Genomic DNA, 27,142 nt, shown 5'->3' on the forward strand with positions numbered 1-27,142 from the left:
GAGAAAGACCCCAAGGTAGGAGCAGCAGGCCGGCCTCCGGCGTGGAGACAACGTGCTGAACTCCACTGACAAAACGCTTCGATTTCAGATTTCCCTCATCATCTGCAAATGTGAAAGGGATGAAAAGCACAATCTATTTGTTCTGGATGTGTTGGAGCCAGACAAAAGTTCGGCGTACACATAACCTCCACGTTTATTTTATTATCGTAAGAATGTCAGTTTAAAAACTTGGTTCGCCTGTCGAGAGCCGTGGCAGTGCGCCATAGACAGCAGTGCAGACCGGTTAATAAACTCACGATTCAAGCAAAATATAGATGTTTGGAGTATTCTTCAGATGCCGTTTTCATCAGTGGATCATATCAATCTCAAAAACATCTTAACTAATGTTTCGTTCTTGACATACTCTGATAAGTACCAAAGAAACATGATATTGTCATATTTTGCAGAGGAGTTCTGCTTGACTTTCTCCATGACCTTGTCTTAGCCCACTTGTCTTCTTAGGAGAGAAGTGGGCCAAACTCTGTTCAGTCAGTTTGCAGTTTAATATTGATAAAGTTTCACATTTCTGAATCACTGTATTTTTAGGGGAGTCTGAGTTGATGCAGGATTAGTTGTTTGGTACCAAACTCTATTCAATTACCGAACAGTTTTAACATATCCTTGGTTGTCAGCCAAAGAACGTTCTCTATGAAAAGAGCAACTTCAGCATATTTGTTTGAATCACTGTTGTTTAACCGCTGAGGTTAGTTTTCTCTAGTCTTTGTCTGGTGATGTAAATTTCAGTTTTAAGAATAATATTTAAAAAATGTTTAGGAGCAAAAGTGTTTTTTTAGGAACCAGAAGGTTTGTTCGGTCTTTGAGGGTCCACACAGAACCAGAACCAGAGAACTCTAGTGAGTTGTGGTGTGTTTGATGTGTCAGTGTGCGCAGTTCTCTGGGGTTCTGGGTGAATCTGGATGCAGCTCCCTGCCACAAGAAGCAGCTGAGACACCCAGGAGTCCGACTGTACGGTGCAGATGTTACAGATGTGTCAGTCTGACTGTTTGTGGTTGTCTTTGCATGTTAACAGCAGGCTGATGGTGTGTTTTATATGACTAAAGGGCGTCTGGGGGCAGTTGTGTAGACTGTGGCAGCAGAATAAAAAAGCTAAAGTCACAATAAAACAAGAGAATCTACAGAAGTGTAATTCAGTCACTAAAAACACATCACACCCTGATGCCGTCCCGCGGGCTGAGCAGGGTGGCGGCACAACAGGGGAAACAGAAGCAGACTTCAGCTGAGCAGTAAAACACCGGGTCCTGAAAGCCCACATTCTCTGTCACAGTCAAACGTCCTGCTGCAGCTGCTGTTTGTCTGCACAGACAAAACCACATGTGATGGTTGTTCCTCAGTCACAGAGCTGAGGCAGCAGCCGTGTTTTCTTACAGGAGATCAAACCTACGAGCCGCTGCAGACGTCATTAGAAAGTGTCTCAGTCATTAGTTTGACCAGGATTTTCGACCAGAAAGTGAAATCGTAACGGTTTTAAACCAACATTTGAACTAAGAGAAGGGGCCCCAGGGTCAGTGGTTGGCCCCTGTCACATCAGTACACAGACTACAGTAACAGCCACATGGTGCACCTGGAGTCTGGAGTCCTGCCTTGGTTCTGGTCTGATCTGCATCCGGACTGTGCTGTGTGTCCTCAGAGGGTTTATTATCTGTCTCTGGAGTTCTACATGGGCAGAGCTCTGCAGAACACCATGATCAACCTGGGCCTGCAGAACGCCTGTGACGAGGCCATCTACCAGGTAACACACCTGTGTGTGTCTGTGTGTGTGTGCTTCATCATTTCCTCAGTCTGGACCTGAAATGATTAGATGATTAATCGATCAGACAAGTTTCTGACCTGCTTCATCAGACGTGTTCATGTTAGAAAGTCTCAGTGGATCCATGTACTGTCAACAGAGCTGATCAGCATCAGCCTCAATAATCAATCAAGTATCATTGGTTTATTTGGATTTGATTAGGATGAAGATGAAGCTGAGTGATGCTGCTGCTCCTCACTTTGACCTCAGTTAATAGTTTAATGTTGTTGTTGTTGTGTGTGTGTGTTTGTGTGTGTGTTTGTGTGTGTGTGTGTGCAGCTGGGTTTGGACATGGAGGAGTTGGAGGAGATCGAGGAGGATGCTGGTCTTGGTAACGGAGGACTGGGACGACTGGCAGGTGAATAACAGACAGAGTGAAGCCTCCTCTCTCTCGAGGATCTTTGGTCTTTATGGAGTTTACTGTTTGTTGTAAGTGATTAAAAAACGGACTCATTGAAAATAAACTGACACAGAGAGAATTAAAGGAAGTAAAGGAACTTTCCACTGATTTTACACTGGTCCCTGTCAGTCCTGATCCTGGTCCCTGTCCTGGTCCTGTTAGTCCCGATCCTGTTAGACCTGTTCTCAGTCCTGGTCCCTGTCCTGGTCCCTGTCCTGGTCCCTGTCCTGGTCCCTGTCCCGGTCCCGGTCCCGGTCCCGGTCCTGGTCCTGTCAGTCCTGATCCTGGTCCCTGTCCTGGTCCTGTTAGTCCCGATCCTGTTAGACCTGTTCTCAGTCCTGGTCCCTGTCCTGGTCCCGGTCCTGGTCCCTGTCCCGGTCCCGGTCCTGGTCCCTGTCCTGGTCCCTGTCCCGGTCCCGGTCCCGGTCCCGGTCCTGGTCCTGTCCTTGTCCTTCAGATCTTTGATCTGGTTCCTCTGTGTCTCTGACTGTGAACTGGTCTCAGATTGTTTCTAAATAAAGATTATGAAGCTGGAGACTGAGGCTCTAATGAAAGACACTGTCCAGGTGCATTATGGGAGGTGGATTATGTATTCAGTCAGTATTGATCATTGATGTATTCAGTCAGTATTGATCATTGATTCAGTGTGATATTAGTGAGGATGAACCTGGTCCTCTTCCTCCCTCCTGCAGCCTGTTTCCTGGACTCCATGGCGACCCTCGGTCTGGCGGCGTACGGTTACGGAATCCGTTACGAGTTCGGTATCTTCAACCAGAAGATCAGAGACGGATGGCAGGTACACACACACACACACACACACACACACACACACACACACACACACACACACACACACACACACACACACACACACACACACACACACACACACAGAGGGGTTCAGGAGGCCTGTGATTGGTTGACATGCTGCTCAGCTCCTCAGGTGGAGGAGGCAGATGATTGGCTGCGGTACGGGAACCCCTGGGAGAAGGCCAGACCTGAGTACATGCTGCTGGTTCACTTCTACGGCTGAGTGGAGGAAACAGAGCCCGGAGCGAAGTGGGTCGACACACAGGTCAGACCAGAACCTAAAACCAGGTCTGGACCCTTTAAACGTCCTGTTCCACCCTGCAGGGACCAGATCCTGCACAAGTCCAGCACCGTCAGTCAGCTGTCTTCATTTCCTGAGACTGTAGCAGCCAGTCCCCCCGAGTCCACCCGAGTCCCCCCCGAGTCCACCCGAGTCCACCCTAGTCCCCCCAAGTCCACCTGAGTCCCCCCGAGTCCACCTGAGTCCAGCTGAGTCCCCCCAAGTCCACCTGAGTCCACCCGAGTCCAGCTGTTCTGAGTCACTATCAGTTCAGTGGAAAATAACAGACTGCTACTTCTTTTTGTGTGTGTGCGCGCACGCGTGTGTGTGCGCGCAGGTGGTGTTGGCGATGCCCTATGACACTCCTGTACCTGGTTACCATAACAACAAGGTGAACACGATGAGACTGTGGTCGGCTAAAGCACCGAATGACTTCAAACTGCAGAACTGTACGTCTGATCATCATCATCATCGTTTAATTAAAAACTCTTCATCAGTCTGATCTGATCGTCAATGATCTGACCGCTGCAGTTTGTCCATGTAATTATTCAGTGAATCAATGAGTCGTTGACAGAACATTGATCAAATCTTTGATAATTATTTTTCTTGTAAAAATAACAAGTTTCTCAGATACAATAATTTACAGCTTTTATTTGAATAATTTGTGTTTGAAATGAATCTTTAATAAACCTGGTGGATGAAAGACTGAGCTGTAGTCATCCTCAGTCTCTTCATCATCACTGTGGGAGCAGGAGCGTCTCCCTCTGCTCAGAGAGCACCTCCTCTCCTACTCCACACCCAGGTCTCTCCTTCACTGAGTCCTGACTCTGAGTCTCTACTGACCTGGACCTGGACCTGGTCCACATCACTGCGTCTCTGAGACCAAACAGACTCTGAGTCTCTCTGTTGGTTTTTACTAAACACTCAGTGAATGAATCAATAAAATAATCAGCAGGTGAATTAAGAAAATCATCCTAATCAATAATGATCAGTTATTCTCCTTGATACGTTGCAGTTCTACATCACCTTTTACTTTGAAAGGTCCGAGCATTTCCTCCACAGCTGCAGGTCATTTAAAGGTGCTGTGACCTTTAGTGGCCACCGGGGGTCACTGCAGAGCCCAGACCTGAACCTGCAGACCAGGACAGTCCTCACATCCTTTAGTGTGCAGGAGACCTGGGGATGAGGTTTATCAAACACTGGTCCAGGACCCAGGATCCCAGAACTGGACCAGACTAAGACCTGACATCAGTCCAGCTACCGACCAATCAGATCACTGCAGACACAGAGACAGAAAAAAACACAGAGACATAATTATTCTCATGATGAGACTCAGACCAGAACCCAGACCATGTCTGTCTGTCTCTCTGTCTGTCTTACTGTCTGACTGTCTCTCTCTCTCTCTCTCTCTCTGACTGTCTGTCTCTCTGTCCAGTCAATGTTGGAGATTACATTGAAGCAGTTCTGGACAGGAACCTGGCTGAGAACATCTCCAGAGTCCTGTACCCCAACGACAACGTGAGTCTGTCTGAGTGTGTGGACAGAGTTAGTCCTGTGGTGAAGGGACACACCTGACAGTCAACTGCGTGTGTGTGTGTAGTTCTTCGAGGGGAAGGAGCTGCGTCTGAAGCAGGAGTATTTCGTGGTCGCTGCCACGCTGCAGGACATCATCCGCAGGTTCAAGTCCTCCAAGTTCGGCTGCAGAGACCCGGTCAGGACGTCCTTTGACACCTTCCCTGAGAAGGTGAGAAGACAGATGGAAAGGGGGAGGAGGGGCTTTAATTTACTGTCCACACACGCACACACCTGGACACTGCTCTCTGCTGCACAGACGCCTCAATGGACAGTTTCACTTGAGTTCTACTGTGAGTGGAGACTTTTCAAGTTTTTCTTCTTCTGTGGTGGTGACTCATGTCCTCACCTGTCCTATCAGGTGGCGATCCAGCTGAACGACACCCACCCAGCTCTGGCCATCCCTGAACTGATGAGCATTCTGTTGGACATAGAGAAGCTGGACTGGGACAAGGTGAGACCTCAGACTCCGTTTAACCTGCAGCAGCTCTCAATGTTCAGCAGCTGACTGTACAAGTTCTGATGTCAGAGTGTCTTTGAACGCACCAACGAGGACATTAATGAACTCAGTCAGTTTAGGAGCTGCCCCAGAGCTTTCAGTCATATTGCATGATCTTCATCAGCAGATGGACTTTTCCATCAGATTTTCATTTTTCTGAGCAAAAGATTTATTGTTCATGTTGTTTAAAAGTGTGTGTGTGTGTGTGTGTGTGTGTGTGTGTGTGTGTGTGTGTGTCCAGGCGTGGGACATCACCTGTCGTACCTGTGCGTACACCAACCACACGGTGCTGCCCGAGGCGTTGGAGCGTTGGCCCGTCTCCATGTTCGAACATCTGCTGCCTCGACACCTGCTGATCATCTACGACATCAACCAAAGACACCTGGACGTAAGACTGACCTCAGCACATGAGTACAACACACACACACACACACACACACACACACCTTCTGTTTCCTCTGGTGTGTTCAGACTGAGGCAGTTGTGCGTCTGAGTGTCGTGTTGTCTCTCAGAGAATTGCGGCCATGTTCCCCGGAGACACCGATCGTCTCCATCGGATGTCTCTGATCGAGGAGGGAGACCCGAAGAGGATCAACATGGCTCACCTGTGCGTGGTCGGGTCTCATGCCGTCAACGGAGTCGCTCAGATTCACTCGGACATCGTCAAGACCAGCGTGTGAGTCCACCAGCAACAGCCAATCAGAGCACAGACAACAGTCCTTCCTGTTAGTTTCTGAGTCAGATGTTAAAGATGAGCCTGGATCCACAGTCTGTGATGTGGGACCACTAAAGTCTCCATAGTGGACTAACCAGGACCTTGTCCTGCAGGTTTAAAGACTTCCATGAAGTGGATCCAGAGAAGTTTCAGAATAAAACAAACGGCATCACTCCTCGTCGCTGGCTGCTGCTGTGTAACCCTGGCCTGGCTGACATCATCACTGAGGTACGAACTCACCTGAGACTGACACCTGTGTGGAGGACTCAGTTAGTTTGGTACATACAGGCCAGGACCAGGTCTTCGTCAGTCTGCTGGTCTCAGTCTGTGCTTGTGTTGAATCCTGCAGAGAATCGGAGACGGTTTCCTCACTGATCTTCAGCAGCTGAAGAAAATCCTCCCATACGTCGATGACGCTGCTTTTATCAGAGACGTGGCCAAAGTCAAACAGGTAGAGACATCCATCACTCACCTGTCCATCTGTCACTCACCCGTCCTTCAGTCACTCACCCGTCCGTCTGTCACTCACCTGTCCTCCTGTCCGTCCCTCTCATGAGTCTCTGTCTCTGAACAGGAGAACAAGCTGAAGTTCGCCTCCTTCCTGCAGCAACAGAGCCAGGTGAAGGTGAATCCAGAGTCCATCTTTGACGTGCAGGTGAAGAGGATCCATGAGTACAAGAGGCAGCTGCTCACCTGTCTGCACGCCATCACACTCTACAACCGTAAGACCGAGCTGCAGCAGGTTCTCCTGTCAGGTGACCTGTGGAGTCAGTGAGCTGTGGAGGACCTGCTGGTCCGAGGCTGAGTGAGATTTAGCAAAACACAAGAAGAAGAAACTGAAAATAACAGATCACCTGTTTGTCTTCACACTGTCACATGACAGCTCCACACCTGTCTAAGGCCTGGAGTCTTGAGAGTTTTGCAACCTTGAAGACAAAGTTAGAGGACAGGAGACAGTGGACTAAAGGATCAGGTCTCAGTCAGAGTTCAGTTCTAAAGAAACTCTGAAGGTTGTTGTCAGGTTGTTGTCAGGTTGTTGTCAGGTTGTTGTCAGGCTATCGTCGGGTTGTCGTCGGGTTGTTTCTGTCAAATTGTCATTGGGTTGTTGTTGTCAGGTTGTTGTTGTCAGACTGTTGCCGGATTGTTGTTTACAGGCTGTCATCGGGTTGTTGTCAGGTTGTCGTTGGGTTGCTCTTGTCCGGTTGTTGTCCGGTTGTTATCAGGCTGTTGTTGTCAGGCTGTTTCCGGGTTGTTGTGCTGACCTCTGCTGGTCACTTTGTACAAACTTTGATGAACCTTCATCAGTTTCTTCTTTGTCTGTCTTCAGGAATCAAACTGGAGCCCAACAGAGAGTTTGTTCCCAGGACGGTGATGATCGGAGGGAAGGTACAGACTCAGCTGATCTGTGTAAACACACAGTGAGTCCACATCACTGCAGCTCAGTCACATGGTCTCTCCACCCTCTCTCTCCTGCAGGCGGCTCCTGGTTACCACATGGCAAAGCTGATCATTAAACTGATCACCTCGGTGGGTCAGGTGATCAATAACGACCCAGCCGTGGGAGACAAGCTGAAAGTGATCTACCTGGAAAACTACAGAGTGTCTCTGGCTGAGAGAGGTGAGGGGGAGGAGGAGGAGGTGTTTCTAATAAACTGGATACTGAGTGTATTTCTATGGCTATGACACATTTTATTGTTCAAGGTGTAAAACCAATGAATCTGGATCCAGATCGTGTGAAACCTAAAGCAGAACCCTGGTAGACCTGCAGGACCAGGTCTGCAGGTCTCTGTCTGGCTGAGTGAAGTTGTGTGTGGGTGTTTTGTGTTGTTCAGTGATCCCGGCTGCAGACCTGTCGGAGCAGATCTCCACCGCAGGAACAGAAGCTTCTGGAACAGGAAACATGAAGTTCATGCTGAACGGAGCTTTGACCATCGGCACCATGGACGGAGCCACGGTGGAGATGGCCGAGGAGGCCGGGGAGGAGAACCTCTTCATCTTTGGCATGAGAGTGACAGACGTGGAGGAGATGGACAGGAGGGGGTGAGGAGGGGGGAGGAGTGGAGGGGAGGAAGGAGGAGGGAGGGGGGGGTTTAATCAGAACGACTCAGATGATCCATCAGAGTCTGCAGGGAGACAGGGTCAGACAGGAAGTGAGGGACTCCTGTAGATGCTGTGTTCAAGGACAATTTGATACCATCTCCATGTTGCCTGAGGATCTTGCTTTTAGTTCTGACCTGTGATTATTTCATTATTGATCCTCTGGTCCATAAAATGTCAGAAAACTGTGAGATTCAATTCGAAACTGGAATTGTGGAGTTTTGATATTTTTGCTGAAGAAATGACTGAAATTATTTAATTTAGTCTCTGATTCATTTTTCATTAATCAACAAAATGTTTGATACGGTGGCCCAGAGAGCCCAACACACTTCAACTGAAGAAACCAGGAGTGTTTCCAGGGGACACTAAAAAGTGATGAACCTGCTGGGATGTATTAAAACACATCTATTAGCAGTTGTTGTTTTTTAGCTTCAAAAGTCACAAACTACTGAAGAACAGTTGTGTCCCAGCAGGTCCATCACTGTTTAGTGTCCCCTGGAAACACATCCTTTGTTTTGTGCGTATCTGCAGCCCCTGTTGTCAAACTGATGAAGAAGTTTTCTGAGTGTGTTTGTGTTTTGTCTGTTTGCATGTTTACTGAAGTCACAGTGAGTTGAACTCTCTGGGCCACCGTAGATTCAGCTCATTTACAACTTTTTAAAACAGGAAGTGCATCCATTCTTTCAAAATACACAGTATGAATGTGTGATTTATTTACCACTGATTTCATTTGTTTTTAAATCTCCTTTTTATTCGGCATCTGGTTTAAAAATCTTTTTTGTTTTGTTTTGGTTGAGTTTTTATCTTGTGTCATCATGTTTCATCTTCCTGTATGAAAAGTGAATTTTTCTTATTATTCTTGTCATTGTGATTCTTGTACTCTGGACTGTTTCCTGTATCATGAGTCACAATCATAAACATGTCTCCTTCTGAAAACTGTGACCAGACTCGGAATGAATCTTCATTCATGCAGCAAACTGTTCAGTTCTGATCATTATAGGTGTTTCAGAGTCAGATGTAAAGACTGGATCCTGTTTGTTGGTGGATGTGATGATTTGACGAGTCTCTGTTGTGAAAAAGTTTTTCACTCATTTTATCAACCAAATGATTCATTCAGTAAAGAACCGATGATGAAAAGAAGCTTTAGCTGCAGCCCAAATGTCAGAGGGTCCTTAAATGCACCAACAGGGTTTGCTCTCAGTTTACGTGACAAGGTCACCTGCAGCAGACCAGCAGTTGTTGAAGATGTCACTTCCTGTTCACCTGTGCTGTGTTTCCTGCAGCTACAACGCCAGAGAGTACTACGAGCGCCTGCCAGAGCTGAAACTGGCTGTGGACCAGGTCCAGGGTGGCTTCTTCAGTCCCACACAACCGGATCTCTTCAGAGACCTGATCCACATGCTGATGAACCACGACAGGTAGAGAGAGGGAGCACAAACTCCGCCCTGTGACGGCGGCAGTGACGTATAAACGCTCATTGTTGACCTGTGAATGTTTCCTCCTCAGGTTTAAGGTGTTTGCAGATTACGAAGCCTACGTCAGGTGTCAGGAGCGAGTCAGTGACGTCTACAAGGTGACGTTCTTCATTCGTCAAGTTAAATGAATCTGTGGTTCATCTGCAGTCAGGGATGTTTTTCATTATTGATCAGCAGCTGTTGTTTCCTGTTTCTCTGCAGAATCCCAGAGACTGGACCAGGATGGTGATCCGCAACATTGCGGCCTCCGGAAAGTTCTCCAGCGACCGAACCATCTCCCAGTACGCCCGCGAGATCTGGGGGGTCGAACCCTCTGACGTGAAGATCCCACCGCCCAACGAGCCGCCGCTCGAGTCCTGTAAATGATGATGATGATCAGCTGGAACCGTCTGAAGGTTTCTCCTGCAGGTATCTGGTCCAGCTTCACAGCGTCAGCTCTCAGCACTGAGACTGTTCCAGTTACATTTGTACTGCGTGTGTATGTGAACAGGTAGAGCAGCTACATTTTAATCCTCCAAACCACAAACCATCAACATGAACTGTGTCTCCACAGTGACACGGCAGCAAAATCCAAAAGTTCTGCAGAGAAAACTTCACGAACTCTCTCATTGGTTCATATTAATGATTAAAAATCAAACACAGCCCAGACAGAGACGACCATCGGTTCACTCACTCCAGGTTTATAAAGTGTGATAATGCTGACAATACAAATTAACCAGACTGTGGGATTTTACATTATACAAGTTGCTATGACGACTATCTGTCACCTGGTGAGTTTGTGTTTTAATTTCATTAACACCCAACTGACTAAAATACCCGACCCGACACTGAAGGTCTTGGACTGTGGTTCAGGATGTGGTGTGATGGTCTTGGATCAAAGTTAATGAACCTGTCCGACATCACAAAGATGAAATGTTTGACCTGATGGTGATGATGATGAAACTTTACTGAGAAAAGATGTTGAAGATATTTGAAAATGTATTTTCATGCTTCACGCTGGTGTAAGCGTCAACGTGCAGCTGCCTTGTGCACTGACAGAAGGTTCATATTTAACCCACTTTCACCCAGATTTGTAAGTGTTTATTTCACTGATAGCTCGGTGGGAGGAGTTAGAAATAAATTCTATCCTCGACTTATTGTGGATTAAACATTAGATTCCTCTCAGCTCCTGCAGAGTTGATGTTAAAAGCTTTGTGTGGAAACATTTAATCACAAGTTTAATGATCCTGAAAAACCAAGAAACAAATAACAAATAACTTGAAAAAAGCTTTGTTACGACTGCAGATCTTCCTCCCTGTTTTTACTCCGTCATGTCAAAAACCCGCATTTTTTTTAAAACCCCAAAATGCATCATTGCTCAGTTGTTTCCAGAATAAACTGATTCCATGACAGAAAATCATTGTTAAACTGGACTGAAGACTTTTCTTCATCTTAATGTGAATGTTTTAGCTTTCAGGCTGATTGTTCTGAGTGATGTTTGTGCGAATACAACAGTTGACCACGTGGTCGTAAATAAAACCATCATGTTAATGTTTGTTGTCTTGAGATGCTGCTGACGTCTCGTTGCCTTATCGTGGTTTTGAACCACAGAAGGAAAAGTTGCCAGTGCCTTACAGTGGGAAAAAGTCTGCCTTATAAGCAGCTTCTCACATCTGATCCATTGACTTGAAGTTTAGAGGCACAGCTCTGATTTTCTTGACTTAAAAATGAAATTGACATAATGCTGCAGCATTCAAAATATTTCCTAGTGACCCATTGACTGGCAGTCAGGTCCTCCCTTTACTTGGTTCCATTGCAATCTTCAGTGGAGCAAACCTGTCATTTTTGTTCCATTGACTTACAATGGAACAGTGACTCTGGTTACAACCTGTCACTTGTCCCACTTACTGTCATCTTCACATTGGAACTTTTTTTTCTCTGTTTTACAACTTTGATGTTGATGTTAATGGTATTTACAAGTTAAACTGGAAATGACAGTAATGTGCAGTGCACTGTGGGTAATGGAGTCCATTCAGAATTAGTGTTTGGTCAACATGAATGTCAATCTGGCTCAAACTAAAAAGCTTTTGTCAGTGTTCAGTAAAGTACTGTATCACAGCACTGATGTCTGTTGCTGAAAATTAAATCTTTTTTGCTCTGTAATGTTGAATTTTCTCAGAGACAGTTCGTTTGTTTGTTCTGTCAAATGAGCAGCGAGTCGCTGAAACCACCAAAAAAACCTTAAAACCACGGCTACATACAACAAGAAATATTTAATTCATAATTCAAGTCATAACAGGCCTTCAAACTGAGAAGTTTTAAAAACAAACCAGACCCTGAATCCTCCGGACACCAGAGTCAGACATGATCAGATGGACCCAAAGAGTAAAAACCGACGTCAGAGACAAACAATCAGATGAGAGAAAACAAAAAAAATCATCACATGATGCAGAGAATCGAGCTCCGTGTGTCGGCTTTGATGATAAAATATTAAAAAGATAAAAACAGAATCTTCGCTTCCTGTTTGTTGTCCAGTTTGGTTTGATCTTCGTCCTCCTCCTCGTTCTACAGTACAGTCGCTGTAACAGTGTGAGCTGTGAGGCCAGTGCAGAGAGAGTGTGTGTGTGTGTGTGTGTGTGTGTGTGTGTGTGTGTGTGTGAGGAATGCTAACAGAGAGAAAGGAATGATGTGTGTTTGTGTTCAGTTCATGCGAGAACGTTCAGTCACACTGAACACAAACAGTAGTGTGTGTGTGTGTCACTGTGCGTGTGTGTGTGTGTGGTTCGAGAAGAGTGTGTCGTCCTTCAGTTCCTCCTCACTGTGCGACAGGATGAGCTGTGTCGAGAAAATCACTGAAACAAACAAACAGGAGCGTTAGTGTGACGTTCAGGGTCCAAACAGAAACAAGACTCAAACGACAACATTTCAAACTTTGCTGTAGAATCAATTTGTTCACTGTCCCCATGAGATCAGTTTATTCGGGGGGGGGGGGTTAAATCCACATGAAACAAAAACCTGGTCTGAGGTCAGTGTTTCTGTGTTTAAGGTGGCGACTTATCAAGAGAATATTTTGCACCTTCACAGGCCGTCGCACAACGTGCCTGTTACACAGTGAGAGCGTCACAGTGTTGCCACCAAGACTGATCCACAGTTTGATAATGAACTGAAAGTTATTCACACGACGTCGGCCCACCATCGTTCAGCCTGTGTCCGGGTGTGGTGATGTCAGTGAGATGGGGGTGTGCTGGCTGTGTCACTGTGGTACCTGAGGATGTTTGGCAGCTCTGGGCTCCTGTAGATGAACTTGTGCTTGTAGGCCAGAGAAGAAGGGAAGGAAACAAACTGCACTTTGTGACCACTGAGGCTCTTTGACTGGGAGGCCATGGTGTACAGCTGGAGGGGGAGGGGGGTTTGGTTTAGTGCTTTGGCAGAACAATACAGTGAACAGTGTGTGTGTTGTTTTTTGGTTGTGCGTTGTTTGTACCTTTTTGCCCAGATGGAATGGGACCACGCCGTCGTCCTCAGCGTGGAGGATCAACACGGGACAGGAGATATGATTGACACTGAGGAGAGACACGGCGCAGTTTTAGCAACAAGAAACAAGAAACTGTTTCTGTTCATATCTGGGAGTGAAACACCTGTAGGGTCAAAGGTCAGCTGCTGTAATAAAGATGTAAGCAAAGAACCCCAAATAAAAAACAATTTCTAAAAATGTTCCAGATGTTTGAGCTTGAAAAAAAGTTCCTCATTTTGTTTCTGAAAAAAAGTTCATGAAAAGAGACAAAAAAAAGTTTAATAGTTTCAAAAAGTTTCTGAAAAATATTTCCTGAATAAGTTCCTGTGTTCTCCAACGATTTTGAGTTTCCACAAAAGTTCAGTTCTCTGAAATGTTTTCTGATTAATTAATTTTTAAAAATATGGTTTGTGAATTCTTCAAAAACGGGTCATTGATTTACCAAAAAGTTCCTGACACGAGAAAAAGTTTCAATTTGTTAAAGTTTCAGAAAAAAATTCCTGAGTCTCAAAAACATCCTGATCAAACACGTCTGAAGGGTTCCTGAGATTCTGAGTGAGTTCATAACAACAAACTGAGAACCTCAGGAAAGTTCATGAGTGAAGTCTGGAAAAAGTTTCTAAATGTGTTGAAGTTAAAAATTCCTGAGAACATTTTATGGTTCTGAAAACGTTCCTGAAAACATTCCTGACCTCAGTCTCTAAAACTGGTCCTGAATTTCTGAACAGGTCTTTGAGGTCATTAAAGTTTTTGACTTTCTAAAAAGGTTCTTTAAAGAACTGTCCAGCTCAGAGATTTAAGGTCAGAGGTCAAAGGTCACTGCTGAGGCTGACAGTCACGTACTTTTCATCGCTGGCGAAACGGATGTTGTTTGCTGTGATGGCGTCCAGGAAGAACCAATCAAAGCCGGGCAGGTATCTGTACACCTGAGAAACACACACACACACACACACATCAGACACACACCTGCAGCACTTCAACCTGTCAGTCGTGTGTGTGTGTGTGTGTGTGTGTGTGTGTGTGTGTGTGTGTGTGTGTGTGTGTGTGTGTGTGTGTGTGTGTGTGTGTGTGTTACCATGGAGAAGGGGTGGCTCTTGGCCTCCTCTCTGATGTTGGTGAATGGAGACTCTAAGATGAGGGCGTCAGGAGGAGTCCCTGAGGAGAGAGACTCAACATGAACCTTCAGACCTGATCCAGAACTGAAGTCCACATTCAAACAGGTGAATATGGAGGAAATGAAAGAACCTGACACGAGAACCAAACACAATCTGTGTGTGTGTGTGTGTGTGTGTGTGTGTGTGTGTGTGGAACCTCTGTCACACAGTCGTCTGACCAGGTTGGTGGCGACTCTACAAAACAAAAACAAACAAATCAGATTAAATCACTGCTGCAGACCTGGTGATGGTGTGTGTGTGTGTGTGTGTGTGAGTGAGTGAGTGTGTGTGTGTGTACACTTGTACTTGCTACATAGTAAGGACCAAAAAAAGTATTTTACTAACAGAGTGAGGACATTTTGGGAAAGTGAGGACATTTTGGCCGGTCCTCACTTTTTGAGACACCTTCAAATCACATGTTGAGGGTTAAGACTTGGTTTTAGAGTTATGGTTAGAATTAGGTTTAGGTTAAGGTTAGGGTCAGGGTTAGGGTTAGGCACTCAGGTGTGATGGTTAAGGTTAGGGTAAGGGGCTAGGGAATGCATTATGTCAATGAGTGTCCTCACAAAGATAGAAGTACAAGTGTGTGTGTGTGTGTGTGTGTGTGTGTGTGTGTGTGTGTGTGTGTGTGTGTGTTACCCTGTCCCCAGAGAGTGTCCCCAGATATAAAGTGGTGTTTTATCCAGCCGCTGTTTCAGCCAATCATAGATGAAGAGAGCGTCTGATGTCATCCCCCCCTCCGATGGAGACCCGTCTGAATCCCCCCAGCCTACACACACACACACACACACACACACACACACACCTGTCAGTGTTAAAGCAGCAGCTGTGTCAGTCTCAGGTTGATGAGTCAGCGTCTCTCACCTCTGTAATCGAACGTGACTACATGGTAGCCTAATGAACTGAGGACCTGAGGGAAGACAGGCAGAGAGCAGGTCAGTCATGTGACCTCTAATGCAGAACTGCACAGGTGCAAGTGGCTGACAAGGACAGTGTGTGTGTGTGTGTGTGTGTGTGTGTGTGCTTACCTTGTACAGCTGAACTCTGTGGTCTCCTCCTCTACAACACAACAACAGAAAGGTCAAAGGTCATACATGACACTAGGGGACTGATGCAAGTGTGTATGTGTGTACTCGCTACATAGTAAGGACCAATAAAAGTATTTTACTAACAGAGTGAGGACATTTTGGGAAAGTGAGGACATTTTGGCCGGTCCTCACTTTTTGAGACACCTTCAAATCACATGTTGAGGGTTAAGACTTGGTTTTAGAGTTATGGTTAGAATTAGGTTTAGGTTAAGGTTAGAGTCAGGGTCAGGGTTAGGCACTCAGGTGTGATGGTTAAGGTTAGGGTAAGGGGCTAGGGAATGCATTATGTCAATAAGTGTCCTCACAAAGATGGAAGTACAAGTATGAGTGTGTGTGTGTGTGTGTGTAGGTGGGGGGGTCACCTGGTCCCTGCGTTTCCATGGAGATAGAGGATGACGGGGTGGGTGGAGCTAAACCTGGAGTCGTACCAGTCGCCTTCTTTCCCCTGAGCTTCTCTCCACATCTGAGCAGGAACTGTGTGCCTGAAACACAGAACAGAGGACTCAGACACACACACACACACACACACACACACACACACACACACACACACACACACACACACCCCCCCAGACAGCGGGCCAGCTCACTGACAGAGACCTGATCAGACTGGTTCTGGATCAGTTTCCCTCCACTCTCCTCACACTGTAGATGAACAGGAGCTGATGGTGTGACTCAGCACACACACCTCTGAGCGACACAAAGACACGCAGCAGGGTGTGAGTCTGTGCGTGTTCCTCCTGATGTTCACGACCTCACACTCCACCACACACCTGATCACTGGTCTGCAGGTAAACACAACACCTGAGCAGGCTCCGCCCACTGGACATCTGAACCTGTCATAGAGTGTGTGTGTGTGTGTGTGTGTGTGTGTGTGTGTGTGTGTGTGTGTGTGTATGTGTATGTGTATGTGTATGTGTATGTGTATGTGTGTCTGTGTGTCTGTGTGTGTATGTGTGTGTGTGTGTGTGTGTGTGTGTGTGTCTCACCACACTCCAATCTTGAGTCCAGCTTCAGGCTCCAGGTAGAAGTTGTGTGTGTGGTTCAGTCCCTGGTCCAGAGGTTGTTTCAGGTCGATGAAGTACGGCATCCTCACTGGGGTGGGGGGGTGGGGGGTTAGAGGTCAGAGGTCAGATGGTAACATGACTGCTGCTATCTGACACATTTCTTCTGTTACACCTGCTGTGAATTACCCTGTGAGTCCCGCCCACTTCCTGCCCTTTCAGTCAGGTGTCAGGTTTCAGAAACATAAACCTGCTGACCTCTGACCCCTGCTGACTCTGAGGGCACTGACAGACCACGACCACTAGGACTGTGGGTCCAGATTTTCCCTGAGTCAGGTTCTGATCTCCAAGTTTTCCTGAGTAGACATAAACCAGGTTTAACTGGTTCAACTGGATCTCATGAAGTTTGTCTCTCATCATTAAGACACTAAACCCAGTTCCAGATTAGACCTGGTTCCAAAATCCTAAGAACCAGGTACCAATAAGAACAAACTGAATTCTGGTTCCTGCACATCTATGTCACACACTCACGGGGAGGGTTTCATCATAACCAGCGTGTCAAAGTGGAAACCGTCTCCGCCCAGACCAGTTTCAGCTCCGGATCAGTGGTGACGGCAGCTGGCGGAGGAGAGTCTGTGAAACACTCACCGAAGTTGAGGAAGACGAGTTTGGCCTGGATGGACGGACAGAGTTTGATGATGAAGGGGATGGAAACGTAGACGACGAGCAGCCACAGCAGGATCCTCTTCATCTTCCCCACCAGCCCCAACCTGAGGACACACAACACACCCTCATCACAGCTGGATCAGACCGGACCGCTGTACGGCATCGGCTCGACACACAACACCACAACAACAACAACAACAACACTGTGGCTGTGGACAGACACAGGCTCAGGTGTATTCAGAGGGACGGATCCTCTGAGTCAGATTTATCCACAGAGGCGACTTCACCTGTTTCTCAACAGTTTGAGAATCTTCTCCTGCAACTTCAGTCTGAGGATTTTAATAGGAGAGCAGTTTTACAACATCCAGCTCAACCTGTGGCTTCACACAAATTAGAGTCCACGTTCATCCAGGTCCTGTTCCCACACCTGGACCTGGACTGTGTAGAAACAAGTCCAGGATCCGAACCATCAGGTTCAAACAGCTTTAAACTTTAATCTGCTCAGGTTTGATTTCTCACTTTCTGCTGCACATTCACTGCACAACAGTTATTTCAGTCCACACAGGTTCACATATACAGGTGCTATTTGAGCCCACTCAGAGTGTGTGTTTGTGTGTGTGTGTGTGTGTGTGTGTGTAAGCTGAGTAACCACTCTGATAACACTGCTGTTACAGGACCCAGCAGGTCTGAGGACCTGAATTATTCACACTGTGCTGCGTCTGCAGGATCTTCAGTCTCTTAATCTGGATCATGGATCTGCAATCATGCCGGCTTCTTGTAAATTCCTGGTTAATTAGTTTTCAGGCTGTAAGTTGGTCACTCTGTGACATTTTATTGATTAAAAGATTCATCAATTAATCAAGAAAATTATTAGTAGACCAATTGAAAATGAGTCAAAAGCTCCTGTGGAAAAAAGCCGAGTAAGTGAACCTTGAGTATTTGACCCGCAGCTCTCTCGGGCTCCGACTGTGACGTCAGAGATTCATGTGTTCACGGACAGTGAAATCATCCAGGTGACCTTCTTCATGATGAGGTCATCAAAGCTCTGATCACATGACCATTTGTCATTGTTCACTGTGTATTTGTCTGAGCTCTGAGTGAAGACAGCATCAGGGACATGGTTTATAAACTGGGAGTGTCAGATCCAGAGTTTAATGATGCTGCTGATGTGTGAAATAAATTCAGCTGAGAATCATCTTGGTTACGGATCTAAAAGACTTGGACTTGCTTCTGCAGGGTCCAAGTCCAAGTCCCCCACACTCAGATCAGACCTGAGGGTGGAAGGAAAGATCATTACAATTTAACAGGTTCATCCTCCAGGGAGCAGGACTGAGATCAGGACTCGGGGATCAGGACTCGGGGATCAGGACTTGGGGAGCAGGACTCGGGAGCAGGACTCATGGTGGCGCTACAGCCACCATCAGAAGGGACTTTTATTTTGTCAGGTTTGCTGTAATGAGGCAACTGTGAATGTCCTGAAAGGCACCGTGAAAAAAAACCTGCTTCTGTTTCCAGGTGAGGTCTGAAAATAAATGAGTTAGTTTACTGTATTAATACTAATGATCAATATCAATATCAGTAATCAACTCAACATCCTGCATCAGCCCGGAGAGGATCACAGCATCAGACCTGATATCTGCAGCTGGTTCAGAGGGTCCTGACTATCCTTCCTGTTCTGGGTTTTTTTAAGTAAAACACTGAGGCTGAACTGGAGCTGCAGGTCTGTCACTGACTGTAACCTGAGACACAACAGAAACTACAGGAGACTACACGCACACGCACACACACACACACACACACGCACACACAGCTCTGTGTGTGTGTGTGTGTGTGTGTGTGTGTGTGTGTGTGTGGTCAGTGTAACGTGTGTGTGCAGCAGCAGCTGGCAGACAGCCTGCAGTATTATTAGCTGGTGTTGAGCTGCGTGCTGCAACCTCAAGGTCACACAGAGGTGAGCCCACTGCAGAAAGGGGGGGGGGGCTCTCTGAACCCCCACCAGTCACAAGAGGCAGAGCTGAGAGTGGAGGACTGAAGAGCCTGAACTACAGATTACAACTATTGATTATTTTCATTATCAATTCTCCTTCTAATCAATTAACTGATTAATCGTTCAGTTTATAAGATGGCGGCAAAAATACTTTTGACAAGGACAAGTCCTAGGTCATAATAAGTCTCCACTGTTCTCACTAAACCCAGAGGTTCTATTTCTTGTCTGCCTGCCTACCTACCTGCCTACCTACCTGCCTGCCTGTCTGTCTGCCTGTCTGCCTGCCTGCCTGTCTGTCTGTCTGTCTGTCATGGACTCTGGGGCCACAGCCTGAGCCTGAGTCTAGAGAACATCACAGACTCAGGGAGACCGGCCTCTGCAGCCAGAGACCAACAACAACTCTCATCTGTTTACACGAACACAAAGTGGGGGGGGGGGCATGGCTGGGGGGCGATTACCACCCTGAGCAGTGAGTCCCTGCTCTCTGTTGCTGTCCAATACAGACATGAAACATCCAATAATAATGAAAAGCACCTGTAATGATGATGAAGTGATGAGTCAGTAAACAGGAAGCAGCCTCCGAGCCACACTTCTATTCTTTATCATCATGTGACACATGAATGTAAATCCAGCTGTGTCCGTGTGGAGCAGCACAACATCTGGATCTTCTGTCTGGTTTGTAAACGTGAAACCATGAATCAACTTATGATTCAAAACTAGTCAGAGTTTAGATCAATAAAAACAAACTTAAATTATTCAAGATTCAGTCCTGACTTGAACACATCCTGTGACCTTCAGATTAAAAGCCTTCCTTGAGGTAGGCAGGCAATCATATCATCCATCAACCATGTTCTGATGAAGGCACCTGACGGCCAGTTTTCTTGAATTATTATAAATATCTCAAAACTCAAATCAACATAATTCAAAGTCAAATTTAAAATAAACAAAAACTCTTAATGTGGCTTCATCAGACTGTTTCCTTCTCATTAATTATCAGTTATTATCAATATATATTTTTTTTTCTGGCCATGTGACCCAGCTCCAGTGTGAGGAATGAAAACAGAGTACCCAGGTTCCTTGAATGCAACACAAACATGAAAATGTCGTCATCTGGAGTCTGGAGTTTATGAAGTCGGACGAACCCAGATTCAACTCATGAAGAAGAAGTTTACTCACAAACACAGGCGTCACTGTCTTTTAGTGACACGAGGTCAGTGAGTGTGTGTTGGTCTCTGCACACAACAACACCACAAACACAACAACACAGATTCTGTCTGCCTCAAGAGAAATGCATGAGGTCAGAGGTCACAGGTCAGAGGTCAGGAGACAGAGATCTGGCGGGTTGGGGGGGTAACTGAGTGTAAAGACTCTGAGGTTACTTGAGTTCATGTGAAGTCTGAGACGCTGACTCGGCCAAACAGAGACCAGACTTCTTCTTTCAGTCTCCGGTTTGAGAGAAGTGACGACACTCGGGGATCAAACCTGTGACCTTACAGACACGTCAGCTGCAGTGAGGTCACTTCCTGTGACTGGACAGAACCAAGAACCGCAGCCGGACTCTGGTCCTGGAATCACTGTGTGATTGGACCTCTTTAAATGAGCTTCTCTCCGGTGTTTCATGTTGTCGTTGGAGATATTTGCTGTTGAAGCTCTGAGACTGTGAATTATCTTCACAACTGAATCTGATCATTCATTCATTCATTTTCTGACCAGCTGACTGAGTTCACTTCTTCAGCAGCAGGATCCAGTGGCCTTGAACTCAAGTTTCTGTATAAACTTGTTTATTAAATTATGAACCATCTGGATATTAAGAGGAGTCCCTCGGCCCAGTTACTGTTTCGTTGTTCTACATTTTTAGTGGATGAAATCCAAAGTAACAGAGTGAAGAAAGACTGATCTTCACGTCTGTTTGCTGCAGGTGGATTATGGAGCATCGATGAGGAAACTGCCTCCGTGGACTCTACAGTTTTATACATTTGATCCCTGAAGTGATCTGGGTTAGTGAGGAGGAGGAGCTGCACACTTCATCAGGATATTCTCCACAGTGGCTAATGTCAGCATCTCTATGTGGTGACACCGAGGTCAAACTGGGGGAAAACACACAGCAGGTGTGTTACCTGACTCAACATGAGACTCTCAGTTTCCTGCTCGACGTCACAACGTTACAGGAAAAGTCACCTGGACGCAGTGAGAGCTCTGTGACATCACGAGAAACTCACAGCCGCCGTGTTAAACCAGTGTGTAGCAGCAGAGTCCTGTGTCAGCAGGTTGTGTGTGTGTGTGCTCAGGTCCACTTCCTGTTGGTGTGTAATCTGCAGAGACGCTCTAATGAGGATTACACTGCTTCACCTGACAGGACGCACAGCAGATTATTTAGAGGTGAAACTTCACATAAAGTCTCCATCACACAAAACTATGGCAAGTAATGTGGGTCAAAGTTCAGTGCCCAGGGTAAAGTGTTCACTCCCTGCTGATCGGTGCAGTGAACCAATGTGTGAACAGTAGTTTGATGTTGTGTCTGGTTGAAGTGGAGCCAGTTTTACTTTTTTGTGTTAAACGAAAATATTTTCATTATTGATTAATCTGCTGATTATTTTCTTGATTCATTTTATTGATTGTTTGTTTTGTCAAACTTCAGTAAACAGTGAAGACGTCTTCATTCAGTTTATTATCATACGTGACGCAGTGAAACAGAAAACAACAACATCAATTATTCAAGTATCAATTATCAAAATAGTTGCCAATTAATTTTCTGTTGACTGACCGATTGATTAATCAATGAGTCACTGCAGCGCTGCTGATCAGGAAATAAACTTCCATAATAACTTTATCAGTGAATCTGTTCATTATTTTCTCAATCAATTGATTCAGTGTTTGGTCTATGAAATAATGGGAAATCAAAAAAATGCTGCTTTTTATAGAGGAACATGTTCAGTTTCTTGTTTTACAGTCTTGTTTACTCATTTTACTAATTTACTGTCATAAAGGAAACATCACATCTGATTAATTGATTATAAAAGGTTGCGGAAAAAGTAACTGATTGATCAATTAATTATTTCAGCTTCACAGGGGATAAATGAATCTCCCAGATCAATAACAGGAGCTGATCAGATCACTGAGCTCATGTCTGTTATGATTTGAGCAGCAGCTCCAGAATCTACAGCCCGGACATATCAGGGTCGTACACGGCTACTTCCAGTCTGACCGGCCCTCAGTCTCCATGAAACCAGTCAGACCAGTGAACTGGAGTCACATCAGCTCCTGACTGGTTTGGTGTCTTATAAAATAAATAAATAAATAAATAATGTCTCTGAATTTTACAATGATCTTTTCTATCAGGTTGTTTTGGAGTTATTTACTGAGAAAATATTAAAAATAAATCTTTGTTCATATTAAATAATATCCAATATCAGTGCAAAGATTTATTTCTTCAATTTTACTTTTTTTGGTAGATTTTTTTTTATTGTTTAAATTAATTTTATTGTTTACTTCTTTTAAAGTTATTTTCATTCTTTTGTTTTCTTGAGATCACGTCATTAATATTTTTATTGTTTAATTCTTAACCAGTGATAAACACAGAGACCAGATCTAAATGCTGATGACTGTGAAACTGCTGTGGTCACACTTCAGTGCGATGTTTCCATCAGTTTGTTGTTATTTCATGTGAATAAAAAGGTAAAAACAGTCAGTCCAGGTGCTGACACACCTGTGTGTTCCCGGTCTTACCTCCTGAACGGTTTCCCCATGCCCCGCTCCTCCGCCGGGCCCTGCCGGCCGCCGGCTGCGAGCCCCGCTGCTCCCCTGCTGGGACGCTGCTTCAGGTCCGGGTCGCTGTCCAGCAGAGAGCCGGTGGTTCCGCTGTCAGGCTCCGCAGTCACCGAGTTATTCCGCTTTCGCATCACTGGAAACGTTAAAGGAAACAAGTATTAACGACAGAAAACCGACCGAACGAAGAGCCGTTACTGCGGGCCTGTCAGCGGGGAGGAGGCCGTTATCCTGCCGGGTGACGGCGCGGTGAGAGCCGGTGAGGAAGGAGCTGAGTCCCGGCTGTGCCTCCAGCTGCTCGGCGCTCCGCACTGAGACCCGCAGAGAGCAGCTGATCCGCACCGAGCTGCCGCAGCCAATCACAGGGCGGAAACAAACCACGTGATCCCACTGTGCTGCGTCCACGGTCCCTGGGGAGCGTCGGAGCAAAGACAACCAAAACAAAACCGGTTTCTGGACATGCTGCCTTCAAATGCACCTCGTGAGATGAGTCAAACAACAGCAAGGTGTGAAAACAGGCGGTGAACTCTCTCACTCTCTCACTCTCTGCTGGTACAAAACACACCAAAGAACAGCAGCTGACCTTTAACACTGTGATAATTCAACCAGCAGGGAGGCACTGACGAGACCCTCCCCCAAAGCTGATTCTGATCCCTGAACTCAGGGTACCTGCTCATATCAAGTACTGATCCAGTCACCACCGGTACAGTGATGCCACCGACTGCTGAACTGAGACAACGTCTGACTTCTGCAACCTTCATGTGAAAACAATCTGTGTCCACAATCACACGCCTGAACAACATGAACATTTACAGATTAAACCAGTGGTTTCCAACATTTTTGGCTTCCGACCTCCTATGAAACTCCAAGTGTAGTTGTGTCTCATGTGAAATCAGTGTGCAGTTGTGTGTCCTTGTCATGTTTAAGACTAAGTTGTTAAAAGTTCAAATAAAGAGACATTTTCATTCTAAACTTTCATACGGTTTCATTTCAGTAACTGTTTCATACGTGTTAAGTACATTTGATCAGTGAATCAGTTCTTTGTTTTTTCTTCTTTCCTCTCCCATGAATCCTCTGACGACCCCCTCAGATCAATTACTCGACTCATGCTTTGAACTTGTAAAGTCAGATCTTCCGCTGAAATCAAAACACAAATCTCGCAGAAGTAGAATTTACCATTTCGAACCTGAAGAGAACCACGTTTTCTTGTAGAAGCTGTTTTGTCCTGTGGACCTTGAACGCAGCAGTAAACTGGGCAACTAACTTAGCTAATCGGCTAATCGGCTAATCGGCTAATCGGCTAATCGGCTAATCGGCTAATCGGCTTCACCAAGAAGCGACGGAACAAACAATAAAACACTAATAACAGTTTTACAACAACGTACAGATCCGGTGCCTCTCTCTCTCTCTCTCTCTCTAGTGTCACTACACGGAAATGACTCCGCGGGTTAGAAACAGTGATCTTCCAGCGATAAACAGCACATTTAGCTTTATAATCACCAACTTTAATCAAATAAAATACACGTCCTCACGTCTCAGCCTGCGGCAGCGGCCTCACCACATGACGGTGAGAAATTAATGTTAAAAGTTTCGGAGGCGACGGCTCGATTCTCTGATTTTGACCCACGGCGGCTTCCGGAGCGTCACGTCATCCGTCACATGACCACAACACCGAGCTCCGGTTTAGCCGCGAAAAGGACCCGTGCTCCTCCTGTGTCTGCGTCCGCGGGTTTTACGGTGGAATTAAGATTTTATTGACTGATTCCTCTTCGTGTGTTTGTGTTTTACCGCCGCAGGATGTTTTGTGAAAAAGCCGCCGAGTTGATCAGAGAACTTCACCGGATGAGCGACGGACAGTTGCCCGCTTTTAACGTGAGTACCGTGGGCGTCCGTCGGTCTCTGTGGGTCAGAGCCGAATCTCCGTTGAAAAAAGTTACATTTTAAGTTCTGTTGCTTGTTGAAACGCAGGCTTCTCAGAAACTGTCTGACGTTCCGGCTCCGCCCGAATAAACCAAGCAGCTGTGACTACATGAGACTCACCAATTCACAGTCCGGTCAGCTGGAGCGACACCGCGGCCATGTTGAAATACTTCATCAGCACCAGCAGTCAGGTGGTGGCGCTGTGACGCTCACTGCTGCTGGTTTTAGGATAAATGTGTGAAGTCATACAAGCTCACAGAGCGGGTCACGGGGACTCCAGCAGAACCTGATTCAGTTGACATCAGCTTTAAGTTGAGTCTGGTCTGATGAAGCTTGTGTCCGGTTGCAGGAGGACGGGCTGCGGCAGGTTCTGCAGGAGATGGAGGCTCTGTACGAACAGAACCAGAGCGACGTGTGAGACCCACTTTACTTTACTTCTGATTCCTCAACAGCTTTCATGTTTGATTTTCAGTTTTACATTCAGTGAGAGTTTGGCAGTGACAGTTCCCCACTTTTACTTTGAGATTTAAAGGTTATGATGCAGTTGTATATTTTCACCATCAATGATGGAACTTTGAGCAGATTAAAACAATTTTATAAAATGTTATTGTGGTTTTCAACATGATGATGGAGATTATTTTAGAGATTTGTTCCTCCCTCAGACTTTGGTTAGCTTCAGTTTAATTGTGGTTTCTGACTGCAGGTAATAATTATTTCATGATTAATTATTCTGCACATGATTTTCTTTATTAACTGTTATACAAAATGTCAGGAAACAGAAAAATGCCCATTCAGATGTGATAAAACTGGAGGTAACATCTTCTGGTTTTATTGGACCAACAGTTCAGTTACTGTGAAGCTCGATTAAAATGACTTCAGTGATTAATTGAAGGAGACTGAGGACACACAACTAGTAAGAGACCAGTGCTGGAGCTGCAGGTGAGCGCAGTAACCGACCTGTCAGGTGAAACCAACACTCACCTGGTCTCACTGTTTCAGAACCGAGGCCAAGTCTGAGGGCCGAGCCGAGCTGATCCCCTCCATCAAACTGCGTCACTGCTGCCTGCTGAGGAACCAGCGCTGCCTCACCGCCTACCTGTAACCCCCCACACACCCTCACACCTGTGCATCATGTGACCAGCACTCACTGTCTGTCAGTGTTTTAATGCAGCTCAATGTGTAGCTGCTCCCATTTAGCTACATGCTAACAGGAACACCACGTTAACCGGCAGCTGATCAATTATCGATCCACAGAAAATAATCAATTCTTTCAGTCACTGATGAATCATCTTAGTCAAAGGTTTCCAGGCTCCAGCTGTTGGGCAGAAGCGTGATGACGTCACTCGGAGCTTCCGGTCCTGCAGCACTGATGAATCCCACCGTGTGTTTCAGGTACGACCGGCTGCTGAGGATCCGGGCTCTGCGCTGGGAGTACGGCAGCGTGCTTCCCGCCAACGTTCGCTTCCACATGTGCGCAGAGGAGGTGAGTGACTCACCTGCTCTTCACCTGCTCCTCACCTGTCAACAGCTCCTGTCTTCAGGCTCCTTCACTCTGGTTTCCATGTTCTAAATCAAAAATCAGCTGATTTTGTGTGTGTGTGTGTGTGTGTGTGTGTGTGTGTGTGTGTGTGTGTGTGTGTGTGTGTGTTTTAGCTGCAGTGGTTCAGTCAGTACAAAAAGTCTCTGGCCTCCTTCATGCGTTCTCTGGGGGGAGGCGAAGGTCTGGACATCACTCAGGACATGAAGCCTCCAAAGAGTCTCTACATTGAGGTCAGACACTCGAGCTTGTTTGACCTTTGACCTCCAGCTGCAGTCTGCCTTCAGGGTGCTGACACCTGTCTGTGTTCTCCAGGTGAGGTGTTTAAAGGACCACGGAGAGTTTGAAATTGACGACGGAACAGTGATTCTGCTGAAGAAGAACAGTCAGGTGAGAACCTCCAGTCTGGATCCTGAAGTCCATGGTTACCCTGAGGGGGGGGTAGTTATTCCAGTCTAGTCTTGATGAAAATCGACCAATTAAATAGGACTAAATAATAAAAACAGGGGAAAGTGCAGGGCCCGTGGTCCAGCACCTGGCCTCATGATGATGGTGCACACCTGACGCTTGCTCTGCAGGTCCTAACAGGAAAGTCCTCACGTCAGCGTCTGTCTTTCTGTCCTCAGCACTTCCTGCCACGGTGGAAATGTGAGCAGCTGATTCGTCAGGGTGTCCTGGAGCACGTCCTGTCCTGAAGCAGTTGAGAAGAGGAACGAGCTAACCCCACCCCCCCCACATTCTTTATTTTAGCAGCAGACAGATGTTCACATTGCCCAGGATGAAGTTTGAGGATTTTTCTAATGGAAAAATAAAAAGTTTGTTTTTCTAACAGCT

General features: G+C 46.1%; 4 protein-coding genes across 6 annotated transcripts; 3 read left to right on the forward strand and 1 right to left on the reverse strand.

Annotated features, from left to right (window-relative positions):
- Window positions 1-3,321, forward strand: LOC139615472 (glycogen phosphorylase, liver form-like). Its single transcript, XM_071473497.1, has 4 exons — window positions 1-1,789; window positions 2,126-2,204; window positions 2,939-3,042; window positions 3,190-3,321. Exons 1-4 carry the CDS (start codon window positions 1,613-1,615, stop codon window positions 3,277-3,279), a joined length of 450 nt encoding a protein of 149 aa, XP_071329598.1. The 5' UTR covers window positions 1-1,612; the 3' UTR covers window positions 3,280-3,321.
- Window positions 3,280-12,183, forward strand: LOC139615469 (glycogen phosphorylase, brain form-like; the record flags this gene model as incomplete). Its single annotated transcript, XM_071473491.1, has 16 exons — window positions 3,280-3,479; window positions 3,511-3,785; window positions 4,772-4,854; window positions 4,937-5,080; window positions 5,270-5,362; window positions 5,649-5,795; window positions 5,920-6,083; window positions 6,236-6,350; window positions 6,472-6,573; window positions 6,697-6,844; window positions 7,450-7,508; window positions 7,599-7,740; window positions 7,955-8,162; window positions 9,503-9,637; window positions 9,726-9,792; window positions 9,896-12,183. Coding segments are annotated over 16 exons (2,247 nt in total), but the record flags the coding sequence as incomplete, so codon positions are not given.
- On the reverse strand, window positions 11,928-25,107 carry abhd12 (abhydrolase domain containing 12, lysophospholipase). 3 transcript variants are annotated; one of them, XM_071473495.1, is made up of 14 exons: window positions 24,892-25,107; window positions 22,813-22,987; window positions 17,082-17,203; window positions 16,419-16,524; window positions 15,792-15,911; window positions 15,370-15,400; window positions 15,206-15,251; window positions 14,981-15,110; window positions 14,499-14,536; window positions 14,263-14,342; window positions 14,031-14,113; window positions 13,158-13,236; window positions 12,939-13,066; window positions 11,928-12,525 (listed from the first exon to the last, which is right to left on the reverse strand). In XM_071473495.1, the coding sequence occupies exons 2-14, from the start codon at window positions 22,983-22,985 to the stop codon at window positions 12,489-12,491; spliced, it is 1,173 nt and encodes a 390-aa protein (XP_071329596.1). In that variant the 5' UTR covers window positions 22,986-22,987; window positions 24,892-25,107; the 3' UTR covers window positions 11,928-12,488. The 3 variants fall into 3 exon arrangements, with proteins under 3 accessions (XP_071329596.1, XP_071329594.1, XP_071329595.1); XM_071473493.1 differs by lacking the exon at window positions 24,892-25,107 and adding an exon at window positions 24,384-24,516; XM_071473494.1 differs by lacking the exon at window positions 24,892-25,107 and adding an exon at window positions 24,028-24,385.
- Window positions 24,568-27,137, forward strand: gins1 (GINS complex subunit 1 (Psf1 homolog)). Its single transcript, XM_071473496.1, has 7 exons — window positions 24,568-24,723; window positions 25,121-25,185; window positions 25,771-25,869; window positions 26,164-26,254; window positions 26,425-26,541; window positions 26,624-26,698; window positions 26,935-27,137. Exons 1-7 carry the CDS (start codon window positions 24,649-24,651, stop codon window positions 27,001-27,003), a joined length of 591 nt encoding a protein of 196 aa, XP_071329597.1. The 5' UTR covers window positions 24,568-24,648; the 3' UTR covers window positions 27,004-27,137.
- Window positions 27,138-27,142: the final 5 nt, after the last annotated feature.

Source organism: Trachinotus anak, unplaced genomic scaffold (assembly GCF_046630095.1).
Source record: "Trachinotus anak isolate AG129_WGS33_773 ecotype Australia unplaced genomic scaffold, CSIRO_AGI_Tana_v1 ptg000054l, whole genome shotgun sequence".
Lineage (NCBI taxonomy): Eukaryota > Metazoa > Chordata > Actinopteri > Carangiformes > Carangidae > Trachinotus > Trachinotus anak.